This window comes from Varanus komodoensis, unplaced genomic scaffold, assembly GCF_004798865.1.
Source record: "Varanus komodoensis strain SLA01 unplaced genomic scaffold, ASM479886v1 scaffold77, whole genome shotgun sequence".
NCBI classification, from domain to species: Eukaryota; Metazoa; Chordata; class Lepidosauria; order Squamata; family Varanidae; genus Varanus; species Varanus komodoensis.
The window spans coordinates 1,185,567-1,204,489 of record NW_025336442.1 but is presented as its reverse complement, the minus strand read 5'-3'; the positions used below and the strand labels follow the sequence as shown (position 1 = coordinate 1,204,489).

General features: G+C 54.5%; 1 protein-coding gene across 7 annotated transcripts in view; it reads right to left on the bottom strand.

Moving 5' to 3' along the window:
- The window catches only part of SEC16A (SEC16 homolog A, endoplasmic reticulum export factor), a 37,427-nt gene that overhangs the window by 2,049 nt on the left and 16,455 nt on the right, over window positions 1-18,923 (bottom strand). For 2 of the 7 annotated variants that reach the window (XM_044453154.1, XM_044453153.1), the window contains 21 exons: window positions 17,580-17,819; window positions 16,981-17,078; window positions 16,385-16,466; window positions 16,126-16,243; window positions 15,265-15,376; window positions 14,186-14,291; window positions 13,285-13,425; window positions 12,512-12,625; window positions 11,509-11,716; window positions 8,675-8,911; window positions 7,911-7,999; window positions 7,411-7,458; window positions 7,051-7,218; window positions 6,343-6,420; window positions 5,940-5,996; window positions 5,433-5,544; window positions 4,541-4,678; window positions 3,375-3,469; window positions 2,656-2,730; window positions 1,695-1,754; window positions 184-246 (listed from right to left, as the gene is read on the bottom strand). In XM_044453154.1, the coding sequence (XP_044309089.1) occupies window positions 184-246; window positions 1,695-1,754; window positions 2,656-2,730; window positions 3,375-3,469; window positions 4,541-4,678; window positions 5,433-5,544; window positions 5,940-5,996; window positions 6,343-6,420; window positions 7,051-7,218; window positions 7,411-7,458; window positions 7,911-7,999; window positions 8,675-8,911; window positions 11,509-11,716; window positions 12,512-12,625; window positions 13,285-13,425; window positions 14,186-14,291; window positions 15,265-15,376; window positions 16,126-16,243; window positions 16,385-16,466; window positions 16,981-17,078; window positions 17,580-17,819 (2,439 nt within the window). The remainder of the gene's footprint in view (window positions 1-183; window positions 247-1,694; window positions 1,755-2,655; window positions 2,731-3,374; window positions 3,470-4,540; window positions 4,679-5,432; window positions 5,545-5,939; window positions 5,997-6,342; window positions 6,421-7,050; window positions 7,219-7,410; window positions 7,459-7,910; window positions 8,000-8,674; window positions 8,912-11,508; window positions 11,717-12,511; window positions 12,626-13,284; window positions 13,426-14,185; window positions 14,292-15,264; window positions 15,377-16,125; window positions 16,244-16,384; window positions 16,467-16,980; window positions 17,079-17,579; window positions 17,820-18,923) is intronic. The other 5 variants (XM_044453155.1, XM_044453158.1, XM_044453156.1 and 2 more) reach the window with 5 other exon arrangements.

Below are 18,923 nucleotides of genomic sequence, written 5' to 3'. Positions count from 1 at the left end.
TACCCTAAAGGACAGAGAGAGACGGACCTCCAGCCTGGGTGCCCTTGCCGGCCACCAAGCCTGCCCTGGAGAACCCATGCTGTTTCCTCTGGTCTCCGATCAGAGAGAGCAGTGGGGAGGCCGGCCGGCGCGTATACAGGGAGCTCTCTCTTCTGGAGCGGGACAAAGCATGACTGCCGTTACCTGTGCAAAGTGGGATGGGTTGTAGAACTGGACCGCTCCTGTTGGGGGTCCTCCTAAAGGTGCCTAGAGCAGAAGGAAAGGGCCTTCCATTAGTGAGAGGAGTAAAGGAGAAGCTAGATGCTTCTTACCACACCTGTTCTGTGTACTTGACAGATGGAGAGACGGGACAAGAACACCGGTGCCCCCAGAAGGTGCAGAGCCACACGTGGATGCAAGAACTGAGGACACACAAAATCCACATGTCCCCCAACACTTTGGGAAGCTTCCTCATTGGCAGCCGCAATGTGGGTCATCACAAGACAAAGGGTGCATGCACGAACCTGAAGGGCTCGCGTTTGGGGGCAGGTGGGAGGAAGGGGCATGCAAGGGGTAGAGATGGTTCCCTTTGCCATGTGCCAGTCAGGTTAGTAAGCCTCATGCCTTGTGCTAGGAAGCCCCCTCCTCAGGTTTTGGGGCTCTCTTTCTTGGAGCCGCGACAACTGCCCCCTCCCAAAAGGTTGTCGTTTTTTAGCATTTTACTGTAAGCCGCATAGAGAATCCAACTGGATTAGTGGATGACATACAAATTCAAAAACAAATAAATAAAAAGATGGAAGCATACAAAGATGAAGCCAACAGTCTGAAGGATAAAAACGTGCTGTTGACCACCTACAGGAAGCCACCCCTGGCCAGGGAGGGAGGGTATTGTTTATGTGCGCGGAGGGCACTAAGCAGAACAGAAGTCCTTGGGGAAAATGCACGTTTGCTGTTACCTATTATTAAATTTATCCCACCTACTCTCCTCCTGCAAAGAACCCAGGACACTTTAGGTGAGCCGCCTCCTCTCCATGTTATCCTCACAACTCTGTAAGGCAGGTGAAACTGAGAGTCAGGGACCGATCCAGAGTCACCTGGTGGACTTCATGACTAAATGGGACCTGGAGCCCGGATCTCTTCACTGGAAGGACTGGGCTAAGCTCGCAGCAACAGGGAAGCCCGAGGCCCTGCCAGGCAAACAGTCCCTAGGCCTCAGCGCTGTGAGCTCGGCCTCCGCCGCATCACTGTGACCACGACAGCGCCAAGAGGTTTGCACTCCACATTGAGAGAGGAGTGTGGAGTTCATCCAAATTTCAACTGTTTCAAGGAAGAATTACTATGGGTGCAATCTTAGGCATGTTTTAGGTTTCATTGTCTTGGGACAGGAATCAGTCTGTGTCTGGAATGCTGCGGGGGGGGGGGGTGTTTTCCCATAGAAGTATGCACCGAACTGCGCTCGAAAAGGCAGAAGCAGCGCCTTGAGCCTGCGGTCGTTGGATCAGATGCAATTCTGGGAAGACCTTTCTTTAATGATTAGAGGGAACACTTCATCTTTATGGTCTCCTGTTAGTTCCATGAAACTTCGGAGGGAGGAGATGAACCGAGGCAGTATTAGCGAAACTGAGCAAACAGAACATGAGAAGAGATGGGGCGAGGGTGAGAAGTTAAATAAAAGAGGGACAGCGGGGTCAGTGAGAATGGCCAGCCAAATGTACCTGATTAAAATGCTGGCTTACTTCACGTGACAATGAGCTCATTGAACTAGAGCGCGAAAGCTACAAAACAGCAAAAAAACAAAACAAAACACACACACACACAACACATACGGAAAAAGGAATCACAAGTCATCATGCGGGCCACTGCTTTAAGCTCTTAGTTATCCTACTTTGTTAAAAAAAAGCAGGGGAAATACAGTCTTCAATGCCAAAGGTTAAATGGTATGAACTGCAAATTGCAAATCAGCTTAAATCAAAACCTTCCGGGTTATAAACATCTGAGATGCACTAGAGGCAGCGGTTGCATACAATTTGTAACTGCTCTGCAGCAGTTCTGTGGTGTTTGACCCGAGATGGTAAACTTGCATATGGAGAATCCCTATTTCAATGTTAACAAGAGAAAAGGGGGGCCAGATGGTGAGGAAAACTTCAGAAGAAGTACCCTCTGTGTTTGTGTAAAGTTCTGTTTGGTTAACATAAGGTTTCCAAATGTATCTTTCTGGGAAGCTCCGTCACATTTGTGGTCCAGTTTCATTCTGACTCCAGAGGAAATGAAGAGTCCTCACTTCCAGAGTCCAGCAATGAACCCAGCAGAACAGCTGGGGGCCTGCAACGGAAGGCAAAGGTGCTGACCTTGCAGCCTGGGGGCCCAACTCCATCTGGGAGTCGCATCCCAGTGGTCGGCAGGGCTGGAGACAAAGCGAGCAGGGCCAAAGCACCAACCCCACGTATCTCCAAGTTCTTTTCACTTGTAACAAAGCCTAGATGCTTCAGCCTTTGAGAATGGGAGGGAAGCTGCACAAAACCTGGGGAAGCACTCAGCGGGGCAGCCATGCTGGGGGGACCCCAGAGGGCTCCTTGGTATTCTACGTGGGTTGGATCCTTCCCCTGGGCTTAAGGGCCTGAGCCCCGATATGCCCCGAGATCCAGAACCCCCACCCGAATGGCTAGGGAGACCTACCTCGCCAGACTGGGACCCCTCTGGATTCGGCGGAGGGAGCTCAGAGGCGGGTGGAAACGTGGCAGAATTTAGGTACTAAAAGAAAGACATGAACAGTTGCGCAATGAGGCCCAGGTGAGCGTTGAAGAGACGACTGAAAAAGGAAGAAGCATGTCCGAGAGCTTTTGCTAAACGGAAGTCCTGCCGAAGGTCAAGTCCACAAGAGTTTCCTTCAGGCACTTTGGAGCTTCCCAGAGCTACCGTCCAATCAAACAGGGATGATGAGGGAAGCATTTCTTCAGAGAGCCTGCGCTCCTTTGGGGGCAGCTAGTCACCGACCTCATGCTGGTGAAGAGGCCAAAACAGGGCCAAGACCCCACACACCAGTTCTGGTTCAGACAGTTCACAAGCACACCACACCCATTCTCTCGTCTGTTCCACCCTCTGCTCCCCACTCACACATGGCCCTCCGTCTCCCCCCCACACATACCCCTATCATCCCGCACCTTTGCCAAATCTCCTTCTGCCCCAAAGACAATGCTGAGCAGGATTTTTGTTACGCAGTCGGGACCTTGGAAAATATCTCAAGGCTGCGTGGCGTGTCTGTCAAGCACAGTCCTTGGATGGCTTGTCGTTGGGGGTGGGGTGGGGTGGGGTGGGGTGGGGGGGTGGGCCAGAGCTGCTGTGGGCCGCCGTGAGGCTTCCCTAGCCTCGCACCCTCTTCACAGTGCCCAACTCACAGGAACGTCCGTGGCTGCTCCAGGGCCGGGCTCCTTCCCTGGCGCAACTTGCTCCTCCGGCACAGCGCCCTCCAGAGGTTGCTGCTGCTCCAGCGCTGGATGGAGAGAGCACAAGCACGGTGAGCCCAGGAGCCGCTGCATCCCCTTCAGGCAGGAGGCACAGGCACACCAGGGGGCTGGGGCCCCACACCGGGTGCCGGGGAACGCATCCCAAGAGCGAAGGAGTGTCTCGTCGAAGAACAGGCCCCTGGCACAGGCCACTCGCCCAGGACCTCAGAGCTGCCTCCCCGACTCGGGTGCTCTCTGGCCGTGTCAGGCTACAACTACACAAACTCTGAGCACCTGGGGGATTATGGGAATTGCAGTCTGAAGGGCACCAGGATAGGGAAGGCTGCTTTGATTGTTTCTGTGATTTGTCAGAAAACTGCTGCCTGTTGATATTTTTTCTCTTAAACAAGGGAGAAGCAGCATTGCTGTTCAAGCATTGCAACAACCATTCTAGGAAATGTCAGAATTAAAGAAAAGCTGATCCTACACACACCTGTCCGCTCTTTCAGGGGCTGCAAGGCGGACACAACATCCGCTCGGGATATATTTACAGCAGGCGCTCTCCATGCGCTGGACCGCAGCCCCTGTCGAAACCCCTTGTAGGAGTTGTGGCCTGACACATTGGGAGGGGCCCTGGGTGGGAAGGGGAAACCTGACCCATGCAAAGTGAAAGTGAGAGGTCACTTGGAGCACGCGCTGAGCGAGGGATGATCCAGGAATCTGATTCAGTTCATCAGGACTGGATGTGGATTGGGGTTTCTCTGCACGCTACAAGGGGGGCCCCTCGCAGCCTGCTCCACAACATCAGGACACTCACTCTGAAGCCCAATCCCTGCTCAAGTGGCCCCAAAGGCTCAGACCCTCCAAGGCCACTGACAGCATCTGATGGGCTGTGACCCCCCAAATGCTAATCTATTAAAACAGCTGAACTACTAAACTCTTTGCACTACATGGAATTTACAAAATTCACCACAGCGCGTCACACTTCTCCCTCCCTCCCTCCCTCCCCCCTTGAAAGGACCACAGACCAGCCCAAACTTTTCTGGAAAGGCAAGCAGAAGGGGACGTGGCCTCTCCCCGCACCTTCTCAGCTTGGCGCTTCGCTTGGCCTTGCTCACCTGGGTTTGGAACAAACAGGTTTGCTGGGACAGGCATCGGGGCCAGTGGAGCAAAGAGGTCGGAGGGGGCAGGGGCAGCCCCAGGCGGTTTAGCCCCGCTGGGATTCAGGATGTCGACATATCGAGATCTGTTTCCCGCTGGGAAGAGGCAGGCAGGGAGGGAAGAGAAATTACTCTGCAGTGGAGGCTAATTATAGAGACCGAGGGGAGGAAGCACCCACCGGCTGCTGGAGTCAGGACGGCCAGACCCGCACCGCAGGCCGCTCTGCAGCACAGGTGCCAAACCCCAGCTCAGCAGGCCAAAGCCATCCCCCCTGTGGCCCCTAAATGCCCTGCCCCACCCCCGAACCCCAAACCCAAGTGGCTACACAGCTTCTCAGCTCTTGCGCCATACCCACCCGCCACATGCCTCACGGGGCCAAGTCAAGCAGGGCCGCCCACCCTTCAGGGCCCTTCCCCGTTTGGCCTCTGGTCCCATCCACTGCTGGAACATGGCCCATGAAGTATTTTCCGAGACTGAACTGCGCTCCAGCTGCCTTGCGTGCTTTCATGCTGGGCCACTGCAGCTCTCAGAGCATCACGAGGAGGAAGCCTCGGAGGAGCGTCTGCAGCCTCCCGCATCAGAGCAGCCAGCAGCTGGTGCTGGTGCAAGGGCCCAGGCGAAGGGCAGTGCGGCTGCCGCCTCCCCTGGGTACAGGGAGGGCCCGCAGCTCCAATGCAGCCTGTCCTTTGGACACGTCCAGTTCCAGGTCTCCTGGAAGGGCTCTCTTTGCCCCAAACCTGGACAGGCTGCTGCCAGACAGAGCACAGGTCTGGCTCCTGCTAAGGCCACCCCAGACAAGTGCAGGACATGCTCTGGAGTTCAGATGGAGGCCCACGACTGTGCCGTTACCTGCTCTCCTGGAGAACATGTTGATGGTGGCGTTGGGAGGCCCTCCTGGCCCAGAGGGAGTGGCCTGAGGAACCTGGGGGAACCCTGTGGGGGGCGGAGGCGGAGGCTTGCTCTGGAAGGAAAAGGGGCCTTCAATCCAGATTGCATAGACAGTTTGCTCTCTGCTTTGTGCTGGGATGCACCAAATCAGAGCCATGCCAAAGGGCCTGCAGCAGGACCAGGAAACCAGTCCCCCACCCACAAGGTCACCTGTGGAGTGTGCCAGCATTGCTGAGAAGGGCCAGGAGGAGAAAAGAGCAGGAACTGTGTGGCGGGGGGGGGGGGGCTTGCCACCCACCTACCCAACCCAACAGCCATGCTGGCTGTGCTGACAGATTTGCTGTTCTTTACAAAACAGGCTGGGCAAAGACAGGGGTGCCCCCCTGAGTAAGGGCTGGGGTTAGCACATTGTCAGCACCCGAAGGCTTGAAGGAAACTGGCCCAGGAAACACACCGCACAATGTTTACCTCTTCTTCTGGTTCATCTAAGTTGACCCACCGTTGTTTCTTTTCGTCCCAAACAATCTAGGTTAGTGACACAAGAGTGCAGAGGTTACAGGGTACAGTGAAGAACCCAGTTTGTTCAGCAGAGGGCTGAGATTCAGGTCAGTGTCTAGCTAAGGTGGGAAGGGGAATTTCTTGCCCGCCCACCCCGTTACTTGCCAGCACTAGCCTATGCACCCCTTTCTGATTATGAAAGGGGGTTAAAAGGCAGCCCCAAGGGAGGTCAGGCTGATGCCAAGACAGGCACCAGGGCACAGAAACAGAGTGAGTCAGAAGGGGTCTCCCGGGCCATCTAGTCTGACCTCCAGCACCAGCCGGCTCCGCTTACGACATGCCCACCATGTGCATGTCATCTGTGAGGACTTACGGATTTGTTCTTATCATCAGGGAGGTGAGCTTCATTCCGGCCTTTCCCCATCAGCCAGCTGAGCCACCTTGTCCCACTCTAGAAAAAAAGAAGTTCTTCAGCTTATTCTTCCCCCAAACACATCTCCTAGATGCCAGTGTAAAATACACAGTTGTAAAGTTTCAGATTGGTTCTTGTTTGCGCCATAGGCCCAAACACCTATGGGTCAAATTCAGCTGCACAGATTCCCTCAGCGGCTGAATGCAAAGGCAAAAGTCAGGACAAAAGTACCAGATGATTATAGCTTGCAGATCTTGCTACCAGTAACCAAATACTAGAAGAGGCATAGAAGAGGGAGAAATTACATAAAAGCCAGTAAAACACCAAACGATCAGTGACCAAGGGAAGGGTGGGTGGCCATCCTGAACCTCAGGCAGGTCCCGTCCATGGTCAGAGGACTGGTGCCCTTGCTCTGCTCCGGGGAGACAGCGCACAGTGAGCCGCACCAACACTTCCGCATAACAGCAGCTCTTCACCTGGGGATCCCAGGGGCTGCTCTGCAGGGCGAGTCCTCCGCTTGCTGCACAGGGAAGCAGTGAGTCATGTTGCCAGGAGAGTGGAGGCAAGGGACAGACGACCCCACCAGCAACAGGAGCGATGGTGTTCCCCACTGCCGCTTAGGACAACTAAGAGGAAACATTTCTCATCAACACACCAGACTTGACCTACCTTTTGTGGTGCCGGTTCCTTTCTGGTTTCTTGTTTGGTTTCCTTCCCCTCCGGGATCGATGGTGGCGGTGGAGAGGGCTGCTGGGCTGCAGAATTCCGCCTCTCACGTCCAACGGAATGCACGGAGGATTCCGAGGTGGTCCGGGACCGCTGCCCAAAGCCCTGCGCCTGCACAAGCAATCAAGTCACATTTGGCCCCGAGAGAGAACTTTTTCAAAGGGGTCCAACTGGGAGTATGGGGGGAAGGGAAAGAAAGACTAATAAACATGGAAGCGTGCAGTTATGAGGGGGAAAAGAGTGAAATGTGAGGAGGAGGAGGAGGAGAAATGTAGCGAAGGTAAGTGTAACTTCACCGCGTACCATGTGGGCTGAAGACTGGGAGGTAGTTCTCGATTGCCGGCCTGGGCCCTGAGTGGACAGAAAGCCCACACGTGAGTGAACAAGGGAAGCTAACTCGCTAACAGCAAGGGGCGGGCAGCTCCTCCAGCACCCAGGGGCTCGCCGAGCAGCAAGGCCAGGAAGGCGGGCCTCCTCTGTCTGGTCCCAGCCCTGCCTCCCAGTCGCCCAGAGTGCAGGTGGTGCAGTGCCAGCCCTGACGGGCAGGCTCCCTCATGACAGGCTCTGCGGCAGAGCTCCCACGGCAAATGCAAAAACAAAGGCAACTGTCCCCTGGTGTTACACATGGCTGCAGGGTCCACTGCGTGATCCTGCGCAGGCTGAGACAGGGAAACAGCCTGCAACTCCCAGCACGGCTAACTGGGGCGTACTGGCAACTGCAGGCCTGTTCCCTGCCTAAGCTTGCATGGGACTGTGTCCCAGATGTGCCGAGAAGGGGAGGGAGTTAAGGGAAAGGCTGATACCATGCTCGCCATCCTCCCATAGAAGTCGTCCTCTCTGGGTTCAGGCACGGATTTCCAAGAGGGAGACTCCGGAAGGCTGCATTGCGCTGCTGACACAGAGAAAACAGGGCAGCAAGTTTCACTGCTCGCAGGCACACGGAAACAGACGCTGTCGTTACAGCACTGCTGACATGCAGCAACTGATCAATGGCTCTAAACTTGCAGAAAGCTAACCGGTTGCAAAGAACTGGGATGTCCTGTGATTTTAAGGACAAATAGCCAGTAAAGCCCATCTTGAAAGAGTGGGATACTCATCTGTCCTGCAAGAGGTCCCCAGTTTAAAAAAGTACGCCCTAGGAAGAAGATAGGAGGAGCTGCAGCAAAGTCCAGGGCTAGAAATAGGAAATGCAACTGGCTAATGTCACAAATGGATAGTCATCAGGCACCTCAGGAGGGCTGGACTTGGCCCATGGGGCTGTGGTTCACTGGCCTCACAGTCAGTCAGCGTGGCATGATCCAGACGCAAGGCAGACTAATCTAAAGGACTACAGCACATGACAGTGCCAGCTCAGCTCCAGCAAGGGATGGAAAACCTGAAGGGCAGTCTTGCATTTTCTGATTCCAGCTATTGCTTATTAGGGTTCTACCCTGCCCACTTTCCTGCAAGGAACCCACTGTGGCTACCAGAACCTTCCCTTCCCCTCCCCTCCCCTCCCCTGCCAGGGGGTTGTCCTCACAAAAAGACATGGTGTGGATCCTTTCCCCATTGCCGAATAAGGGCATACCTGCTTCCTGATTGAACTGCTCCTGTGGCTGAAGCTGGATGGCTTCAGGTGTCAGGCCTGCTGGGGGCGGCATTGTCCCTGGATACACGGGGCTGTGTTCAGCTGCATAGGGGTTTGGAAAGCCAGTTCCAGGCCCCACAGAGGTAGGGGCTGTGGGGTAGAATGGAACTGGACCGGCGGACTCTTGATGGGGAGATGATGCGGTGGTGGCTGAGCTGTCAAGAATGGCCTGGGGAGCTACAGAGGAGAGAGATTTTTATTTATTTACTTAAAACATTTTTATCCCATATTTTAAGAAGGACGGCTTACAAAAGACAAAAACTGTATCATCACAGTCAATAAAACAAAATCTTCAATATATAAAAACGTACACTAAACACCATTCAGCTATTAAAATGCTAGGTGAATAAAAAGGCTTCGGCCTGGAGTTGAAATGAAAACAGGTCCTGCCAGACAAACCTTGTGGAATTCTATGACAAGGTTTCGAGGTGGCTGGATGGAGGGGATGCAGTGGATGCGGTTTTCCTGGATTTCAGCAAGGCCTTTGACAAAGTGCCCCATGACATCCTGGTGGAGAAACTGAGGAGTTTTGGGATACATCAAAGCACTGTCCAGTGGATTAGGGCATGGTTGACTGACCAAAAGCAGAAGGTAACCATTAGCGGGGAATCATCGGGATGGCGGCCAGGGACAAGCGGGGTCCCCCAGGGCTCTGTCCTGGGGCCGATCCTGTTTAATCTTTTCATTAATGACATGGAAGAAGGGGTGAACAGTCTGCTGATCAAATTCGCAGATGACACTAAAACTGGAGCAGTGGCCACAACTGAGGAGCAGATACTCCAGATCCAGAAGGATCTGGACAGACTATGGAAGTGGGCAGGAGACAACAGGATGGCGTTCAATGTGGAAAAGTGCAAGGTCTTGCACGTGGGGCATAGGAATAGGTGTCAAAAGTACAGGTTAGGTGACAAGTGGCTGGAGAGCAGCACTTGTGAAAGGGACCTCGGGGTGCTGGTTGACTGCAGGCTGAACATGAGACAGCAGTGTGATGCCGTGGTCAAGAGGGCGAACACCACCCTTGATTGCATAGCCAGAAGTGTGGCTTCTAGATCAAGAGAGGTATTACTACCACTCTACACGACTCTGGTGCGCCTGCAACTGGAGTATTGTGCATAGTTATGGGCCCCTCATTACAGGAAGGATATAGCCAGGTTGGAATCGGTGCAGCGAAGGGCCACAAGGTTGGTGGCCAGTTTGCAGGGGAAGCCGTATGAGGCAAGACTGAGGGAACTGGGTCTCTTCAGCCTGGAAAAGAGGAGACTCAGAGGGGATCTGTTGGCAACATACAGGTATGTGAGGGGGTGTCACACAGAGGTGGGTAGAGACCTGTTCTCCCCTGCAGAGGAAGGCAGAACGCGCTCCAATGGAGCCAAGCTCAGGGAGCCAAGGTTCAATTTGGGTGCCAGGAAGCACTTCTTGACAGTCGGGACCCTGAGGGTGTGGAATGGGCTTCCCTGGGAGGTGGTTGAGGCCCCATTGGTGCGGGTGTTCAAGGATAGGCTGGATGTCCACATGATGGGCATGTTGTGAGCGGAGCCGGCTGGTGCCGGAGGTCAGACTAGATGGCCCGGGAGGCCCCTTCTGACTCGCTCTATTTCTATGTTTCTATGAATAAAGTGTCAGCACCAGGCACACCTCTCTGGGGAGCAGGTTCCAGAGCTGGGGTACTGCCACAGAAAAGGCCCTTCTCCACATTACAATAGATATGCACATGATGCCAATCGTTGAGGATTTTATTTGCCAAGCTTTTATCCCACTCCTCATCCAGAAAGTTTCCCAGAGCAGCTTACTGGCAAGAGAAACAAGAACATCCTGCCCACAGGTTTGCGACCCAAAAGTACAGCGCAAAGAAAAAACTATGGGGCTGGAAGAGGAAAAAAACAGGTCTTTCAGGAGGCTGGTATAATGGTTCTGCTTCTCTTTCTTATCCACCACTGGCTCCCCATTCACCTCCAAGCTCGACTCCAGGAGCTGCTCATCACCTTTACAGCCCTAAAGCGAACGGCAGGGGGTTGCACCTCCTGAAGCCTTCCCTCCTGGGTGGTCCTGCCTGGGCGCAGCTACCTCCAGAGGAGGTCGTTCTCTGACTACCACCAGGGGAAGACAAGGGAGAGGGCACTCTCTGCAGTGGCCCCTCCAACTTTGGAATGCCCTCCCAGGATAGACAGGATGAGGGCCAACTCTGCTTTCCCTGCAGCTGCCAAGGCCACACCCTTGTTCCTAAAAAGTTTGGGATGAGGCTTCTGTAGGGACTGTCGCACCCCTTTGGTCCCTGCCCTGGCCCTGCAATCATCAGCAAAGCCCTTCTGAGGGGCCCACGTGCTCCCAAGCTGCTCCTAAGTTCTGCATCTCAGCACTCACCCTCTGGAATGTTTTACCTGCAGGCATTAAACGAGCCACCACAGTTCTCATATTTAGATGTTTTCTTGTCTTGCACTCCCCAAAGTGTGACCCAGCTGCATGCAGGGGAGTGCATGCTTTGATTCCCAGTACATCTGAACTGCGATACTTCTGTTCTTACACGTGTTACTGTTTTTATGCCACTGTATTTTATATTAACCTCTCTGATACCTTTTTGTGGAATGCAGCATATAAACTCAAATACTAAATAAAATCAAAGGGAAGGAGTCAAACTTGTCTGCATGCTCCTCCCAGCAAGGCCTGGAAGCTGGAGTGCAAAGGGAAGCTGGGGATGGAACTGGGGGGGCAAGTTCGACCTGTTCCAGAGGCTAGCCAGGTTTCTATCATCCCCACCAAGATCAATGGACATGCACCTGAAGGCATCAGCTGGACACTCTGCACTGGGTGTCCCATATTTGGAGGCAGCAAAGAGGCGAAGAGTGGGTTGTCAGGGCCCGAGTTCATTTCCTGGCTGGGACCCGTGCCCTCGTTTGGACTGATGCGGCCCACTTCGGAGCCCGGTGAGCAGCAGGCGTGCTGCTGCGGTGTGGACCTGTCTGTGTGGTACGTGAGAGCGCCCTCCTGGAAGGAAAGCAGAATCAGTGGGTTTCAGTTGCCACTTCCCACCCTTGAGAACACGTCTGCAAAATGCTGATCGGATTGAAAGCCTCTCGTGCAGGCAGCATATGGAGAGATGCGAAGGCGCGGGGAAGAACCGGCAGGGACGGGGACAGAAGAGTTGCGGAAGGAATAGGGTCGTCTCCCCCTTGCCATTGTTCCCCAAACATTCCTTGAAAAAACAGTTTCCCTCATTTTACTGGTTCCCTCACTGCCCTTTCGTTTCCCTCCCAAGGCCCTCACACCCTACAGCGCATGCCTGCGCGCGTGCCTCTCATGTGCTCCCAGCCCACTGAAGCCCAGGTCGCCACAGGAAGAGGGGCTGCAGGATGGCGGAAGAACACCTCATGCACCAGCACCCAAAGGCAGTGAGCAGCCCCCGCATGACCCAGACAGGCGCGGCCTGCCACTCACAGAGGAGCGTACAGATATATTCCTGATTCCCACGTCTGCATTGTGTTGGCACCTCCCACTGAAAAGAACCAAGTAGCAGAGAAGAAAGTTCTCTCTCTCCTTTTCTCTCTCTCACATAGTGTACGTATGTGGTGGGATTCTTTTCCCTCTCCGAGCATGCACATGACTGTGCCCGCTTCTGCTTCAACCCCATATGCCCCACAAAAGTGCCCCCCAGGGCTTCTCCAAAAGGGCTTCAGGCCCTTGGGCTGCAAGTGGTCCCCCACACTGAGCAACATGGACTTGACCCAGGAACCATTACAGCTGGGAAGGCAGTGCTCAGCTTTGGACAGGCAACACACTCACCTTAATCTGTCCATCCAAGATTCGGAGCTGCAGTAACCAATCAGGCTCAATAAATAGCTCTTGCTCTGGTTTCTCTTTGTTCTGAGGGTCGAAGAGCCGTAACCGAGAGGAGATCTGAGAAGCAGAGTGTTGAAAGAGAGAGGAGATGACTTGAGAAGGGAGAGCACACCAACGTTCCCGAGAATGCTTTTTCCAATTTGCAAAGGATCAGGGCAGCCAGAGGCTGAGGGCTTCAAAAACAAACAAACAAGAGAAACTTGTGTTGTGCTCGAAGGACACCTCCGCAGGAACACTGGAAGTCCAACACTGGGTTCCTCTAGCCCAGGCTGACAGCAACAGGGCATCAGGGTTCTGGGCAGGTGTTTTTCCAGCCCTCCCTGGAGATGCGGCCATGCATCAAACTCGGGGCTGTTGGCCTGCAAAGCACGAGCTCTGCACCAAGCTAAGCCCACTCCACCAGCCAGGCAGTACCAGGAAAGGTGGCTGCCTGCATCACCCCCAAAGAACGGTTTAGCCATGCGGCACTGCCAAACTTAAGGCCACCGAGGCTGTACTCCCTGCCTCCCAGGAAACACATCATGGCCACGGGGACACCAACCTGGCTGCTACAGACTGCAGAGACAGCATTGCTTTTTTCCCTCCCCTCCTCTCACCCCATCTTGTGACTTCCGGATTTTAAACCCAGGGACTGTCTAACTTTTGTAAACTGCTCCAAGCACTTTGGGGGCTGAAGGCAAGCTAAAAGTACTGCAAGAAAACCAGGACTGCTGTACCTGGATCACCTGCCCAATCAGAACAGGGGAGTAGCAGTGGGGATTCCTCAGGATGGTTCTCGCTATCACTTCGCAGTAATGAAACGCTTGTGCAGAGAGCCCCATCTCAGCGAGTCGGCAAGCGTAGAGGAACTTGAAGACCTGCAGGATGCAAGAGAGCTTGGGGATGTCACCGAGCAGGGCATAACCGAGGCAGCCGTGGCACAGCTGAGCACCACCGCTCCGAACACCGCTTAGCAACTTGTCCTCTGACGCAGACCGACGAGATGTGTGAGGCACCCTGGTCTCACCTGATGCCTCCCCACGAGCCAAGCCCAGGGGGTGCAGGTGACCTGGAGGACTGCCTCAGGCGATGCCAGGGGGCCACACATGGCAGACCCACACCCCTACCCATAACTGGGGACTTCCTTGCTAGAGCTAGCAAGGGAATTCCTTCTTTGCCTGCTTTCAGTCACCTGGGGAGCTCCACTGCACTGCCACAAGTGGCTTTGGGGGGGGGGGGGCTGCATGTTTTGCTTCTCGGCCTAGTCTGTACCTCTCCCTGCCTTTTCCGCACATCAACAGCCCAGCCCAGCTGGGACCTGCCTGCGGTGGCTTGTCACCACCTCTGCCTGCCCCTCGTGTTCTTCCTCACGTCCTCCTGCAGGGGTGTGGCAGCCTGGGGGGGTGAGGCAGAAGCCGGTGACCCTCCTCGCTGGCACGGGTGCCAACACGGAGCATCCTCGAGATCCATTCTGGCACTGGGGGCTGCTCCCCAACTGCAGGGAGGCACTGCTGCTCTCAACCGTGTCGCTGCGTGCTGGGAGCAGGCCACAGGGCAGCTGCAGCCCCAGTGCCCAGGGAGCAACACCCACCCAGACCATCTCTGTCCCAGCGAGGTAAGAAAAAAGGAGATTCAAACCTGGAAGCTGGGCAGGCAGCAGGGCTGAGTCCCCAGTGACTGCGCGTATTCATAGGCTTCTGTCCTTTGAATGGCTTCATTGGTGGCAAACTTTAAAAAGGGCAAGCTAAGGCAAGGAAAAGGAGAAAGCTTCTTTTAAAAAAAAGAGAGGGGGTCCTTTTGAGGACTTACAATGGTGGCTAACAATTACAATTAAGGCAGTGTAGAAACACAAGTCTGTCAGTTTAATCTGGCACTCCAGGGGTCCCAGAATGGGCCTGCACCTCTCTTGCTGTTGGCTCACAACCAGAATGTGGCTCCCAAGTGCATCTCTGCAATGGATTTTGGCCTTTAGGCTGAAAGGAGGTCTGCATCACTGGCCTGAGGACCATCTGGGGAGGGAGGGAGGTGTGTGTGTGTGGGGGGGGGGACAGAATATGGCTCAACACTCTCCAAACCCCTCTACCAGCTGGTTTTACTGTCAGCATCCTGCTTTCATTTTCAGAGCTGGCAGTTGGGGAGGGCCAAGCACCAACTGCAGCAAGGCCAGAACTGGCTTGGAATTCCTTGTGGCTCCTCGATTTGCAGAGTATTTTTATTTCCTTATTTTACCCTTTGCCTTCCTGTTTCAAAAAATGGGGCTCAAGGCAGCTGACAACCACATATCCCAGTTGTAAAGCAAAACTGTAATTAAAACACAACACATTTCACAGCTGTAACAGCCAAAGAAATGGATGGCACTCAGCCTGTTAAAACTGACAGAATGTTATAAACAGCAAAGGCCTGCCTGCATAAAAATGCCTTTGCCTGCAGGCCGAAGGAAGCAGCCATGCGTTTGTGCCTGGAAAAACAATGCTGCCAAGTGTGCAGACATCATGCAAGCAAAATGGGAGAAGGGAAGGTGGAAGGAAGCTGGAAAATCACCCAGCAGGTGGCTGCTGCAGGAAAGGGGGCATGGCCATTTGAAGACCATCAAAGGCCAGGTATGACCCTCAGGAGGACTGAATTCAGTCTCAGGCACCCACCTGAGGTAGCCAGGGCCAAAGGCAGAGGCAGTGTTGGTGGCAAACTCCCCACCCCCACCCCACACACGCCAGTACCTGTGATTGGAGCCAATCAGCACCAGCTTGGCTGTTTTCTTTGTGTACACCCCAAATCCAACTCGAGCCATCAAGTAGCAGAAGTGTGCAGCATCCAGGAGGCCTTTTGAAACTGCGGAAGAACACAAAAAGCAAAGAGGAAATGCTGAAAAGGCAACTGGAAGACCTGATCCAGGTAGGACAACAGCAGTCTGCTGCTTCTGCACAGGTACAAAGGGGACTCGTTTTACTCTCCTTCTTCCCATCCTGGACTGCCTGTTGGCTTCCTGGCTTTTGCAGAGCGTTTTCTTAAAAGGTTGAAATTCCTCTTCTAACACCCTGGTGCTAGCAGGAAAAGCTCTAAGCTAAAAGATATTGGTGGGTTTGGCCCCATCTCTTTGGCCTCAAGTTCTGTTCACCACTGGAATGCTGCCCCGAGAACTCTGAAATGGAATTCAGCCCTCAAGCTGAAAAGTTCTGTACCTGGAGGAGGAGGAGGAGGAGTTTGAAACCAGTGCTATGTTGCTCAGTAAAGAAAGTTCTTGGAATAACTGAGAAAGCAATTTTTAAAAAATAATTGATATGATTTTTCTTTTGTATGTTATGATTTTGGTAGGTTGGTACCTTGATTTTATCAGTTTGATTTGTACCCTGTCTTTCTACCAAGAAAAGAAAACAAAAAATACTTCAGGCAAGTTTCTCACTCATGAAAAAATGATGTACATCTTTTGATATGTAACAACACCGAACAGCCATATTTTTCACCATCGATTACCATGGTCCCGACAGTTCTAAGTTAATGTCCCCATTTAAGCCTCATCAGGGCAGCGGAGCGCCCCGTCCCGAGACTGACTAAGTGCCCCGGCTGCCTTCACAGGTTACCAAGTGTGTCGCCCATGGTGATGATTGTTCTCGACTCCACGTCTGTGTTATTCGTCAAGTTGGACAGGACCATGGCCAGGTGGGGTCTCCAATCACCCCATTTTTCGTCTCCACAACACTAGAGAGAGAAGAGAAGAGGCCGAGAGGGTTAGCGACTGCAGTGTGACGAAACAAATACGAGTGTTGTGTTCACAAGGCAGATGTCCGCCTGGGGAGAATCACAGATGGGCCTTTAGAACAGTTCACCTCTGGAACTCACCGTGGATGCTGCGGGCATCCTGCCAGACATCAGCTGGTACACTGTTTGCAGCGGGTCGTTGATGGGAAGGCTGTTGGCAAATCTAGTGAGGCGAGAACACGCAGAGCAGTTCTAAGTTCTGAAAAGGAGCCTGGATCCCAATTTCAGTGGGATAACACTAGACTCCCACAGCATCCTAAGAGCAGCACCAGAGCTCCTCCAGCCCTCCAGGGTTCCCTGTACAGACATCCCTGTTCCCCCAGCCACCACTCATTTGGTGGTTCGCCCCGGTCTGTACATTTCTTCCCCCGTTCTAGAAAAGACAAGACAAGACAAGACAAAGGCAAGTCTTTCCTAAGGCTTAGTCACAGGCAGTGAGTACTTTAATGAAAACATGCTGGCCAGTTGGTACCGTTTCTTCTGCCTTCAGCACCACCTGCCCCCGGAAGGCAGCCCCCAAGAGCTTCTTGGAGAGGCGATTCAGCCCTCTGCCCCGTGCTCCCCTGTTCTAAAGGTGAACACATTTCTTGCAAAGGCTCTGGCTCTCCCTGGACAGAAGCTCACTTCGTAAGCTGTACCAACGAACAACCAGGAGGCGCAAAGCAGCTCTGTTTTACCTGGTCATCACTCTGGCATGGGTCCTGCTGTCCATCTTACTGGCAAGCAGCAGAGCATGGCCCCAGAGCCCGTGCTTCATGGCAGATTCCAGAGCGTCCTGTTGGAAATGGGAGGAGGAGAGATTTCAGGAGAAGGTCTCAGGCCTCTTCACACAGTGGGAGAACCTCTTTCACCATTTCAGAGCCGCTCTGTAGGGCCACATGCCTCTGGTGCGCACAGCCAAGAGCAGGCAGGGTGGGAGCTACAGGTAAGGAGGAGGCCCAGATTCCAAAAGTACCAGCCCAGTTGAGCTGGAACCACTGACTCTTGAGAGAGGCACTTCAGCCCTTTAGAATGGGGACAAGTGCACAGAAGTCACACAGACTCCCTAAAGGGCCAGCAGCTGGGGACGAGGGAAAGGGCCAGGGCCTTCTAGAGGCCTCTCAAGGGCTGGTGTTGCTCCCCAGCCCAGCTGGGGGATTACGGGAGCCGAGTCCGACTCCTCTGGAAGGCGCCAGGCAGGGGGAGGCTCCTGCCTCTGCACAGCCACGTCGAGGCACATGGCTTCCCGCCCCTGCCACCACCCCAGCATGCCCGCGGAGGGAATCCGCATGCCCACCTTTTTGCGGCCGTACAGCAGGAGCTCCCGGAAGCGCTCCGTCTCCTTCTCGAGGCTGTCGGTGGCGGCAGTGAGGCTGCCAGTGAGGCAGGACAGCTGCGCCTCCCCAGACTCCTCCGCCTGCTCCACAGCCTCGCTGGTGAAGTCAATCAGGTTCGCCTCGACCGGTGGCTTGCCCGGCAGCCACGCGGTTTTGTGCTCCTGCAGCAGCAGCTCTGCGATATCAGTGCCCACCACGGTCTGCAAAAGAAGGGGGCACGGCTGCTCAAAGGGGCAGCCAGGGCGCCTTGTCCTGCAAGCCACTGGGGGGAACAGGCACGGCCACGCAAGTGCTGGCTGCTGGTGCTGACAGCCTCCGGGATGCTTCAGTACGCCCGCTGCTGGTGGGGGGGGGGCTCTGCCCTCGTCTCCTACATATGGGCTCCCCAGCACACAGCTGGCTAGCCCCCTGTGACCAGGAAGCCTGACTGAAGAGGCTTCTGGCCTGAACCTGCACAGCACCCTCTTGCCTCCGGCTCCCAATTTTATCCCCATGGGACCAGCAACAAGGACCCTGCCAGCAGCATCCAGTGGAGTGGTCTCCCAGAAGCGAAACGGGGGACGTCCAAGGAGTGCTGCCTCCCTGCTGTGCAGCGTTAAGGCAGGGAATTCACCAACCCCGATGGCCGCAAAAGCAGGTTAGGCACATCCGTGGAGGGTGAGGCTTTCACAGACTACGAGTCTCGACGGCTACGCGGGTGCAGTCACTGTCATCCAAGGCGGCCTGCTGGGGAAAACCGGCCCCCGATTTTCTGCACTGCCGCCCAACTTGTGGGTTTCTCACTGGGGCAGCGGGTGGCCCACCCAGGTCTCCCACAGTCGGAGGGCCCTCCTTATGTTCTAAAGTAGGGCTACGGGGCCAGCCTGGAAATCCTGTGCCAGATACCCTCGGCTGCTCCGCTCCTAAAGGGCTTAGAGCGGAGCCATGGAGCATCTCTGGCTGTTGCTCCCACCTGCTTCGCTCTCTGGGACAAACCTCACGTCTGTGAAAGAGGAAGGGGAAAGTTACAGGAGAGGAAAATGCCCTGACCACAAGCCGACTTGAGAAAATGGGCAGGCACGCAGCAAGGACTGCTGTACCGATGCCTGCCACGCAGTTCTCGAAACTGATCACCCCAAGGACGCACCGAAGGGTTAACCACTTGAAGGGTGCACATCTATCTACAGGTCTCCATTCTGATGTCCTCTGAGGGAGGGGCTCACAAGCAGCTGGCACCACCGCTCCCACACACCTAACACTGGGAAGGTGAGGCACCGGGGCGACCCCTCCAGCTCCAGGAGGCTGGAGGGGGAGGGGAGAAGGCC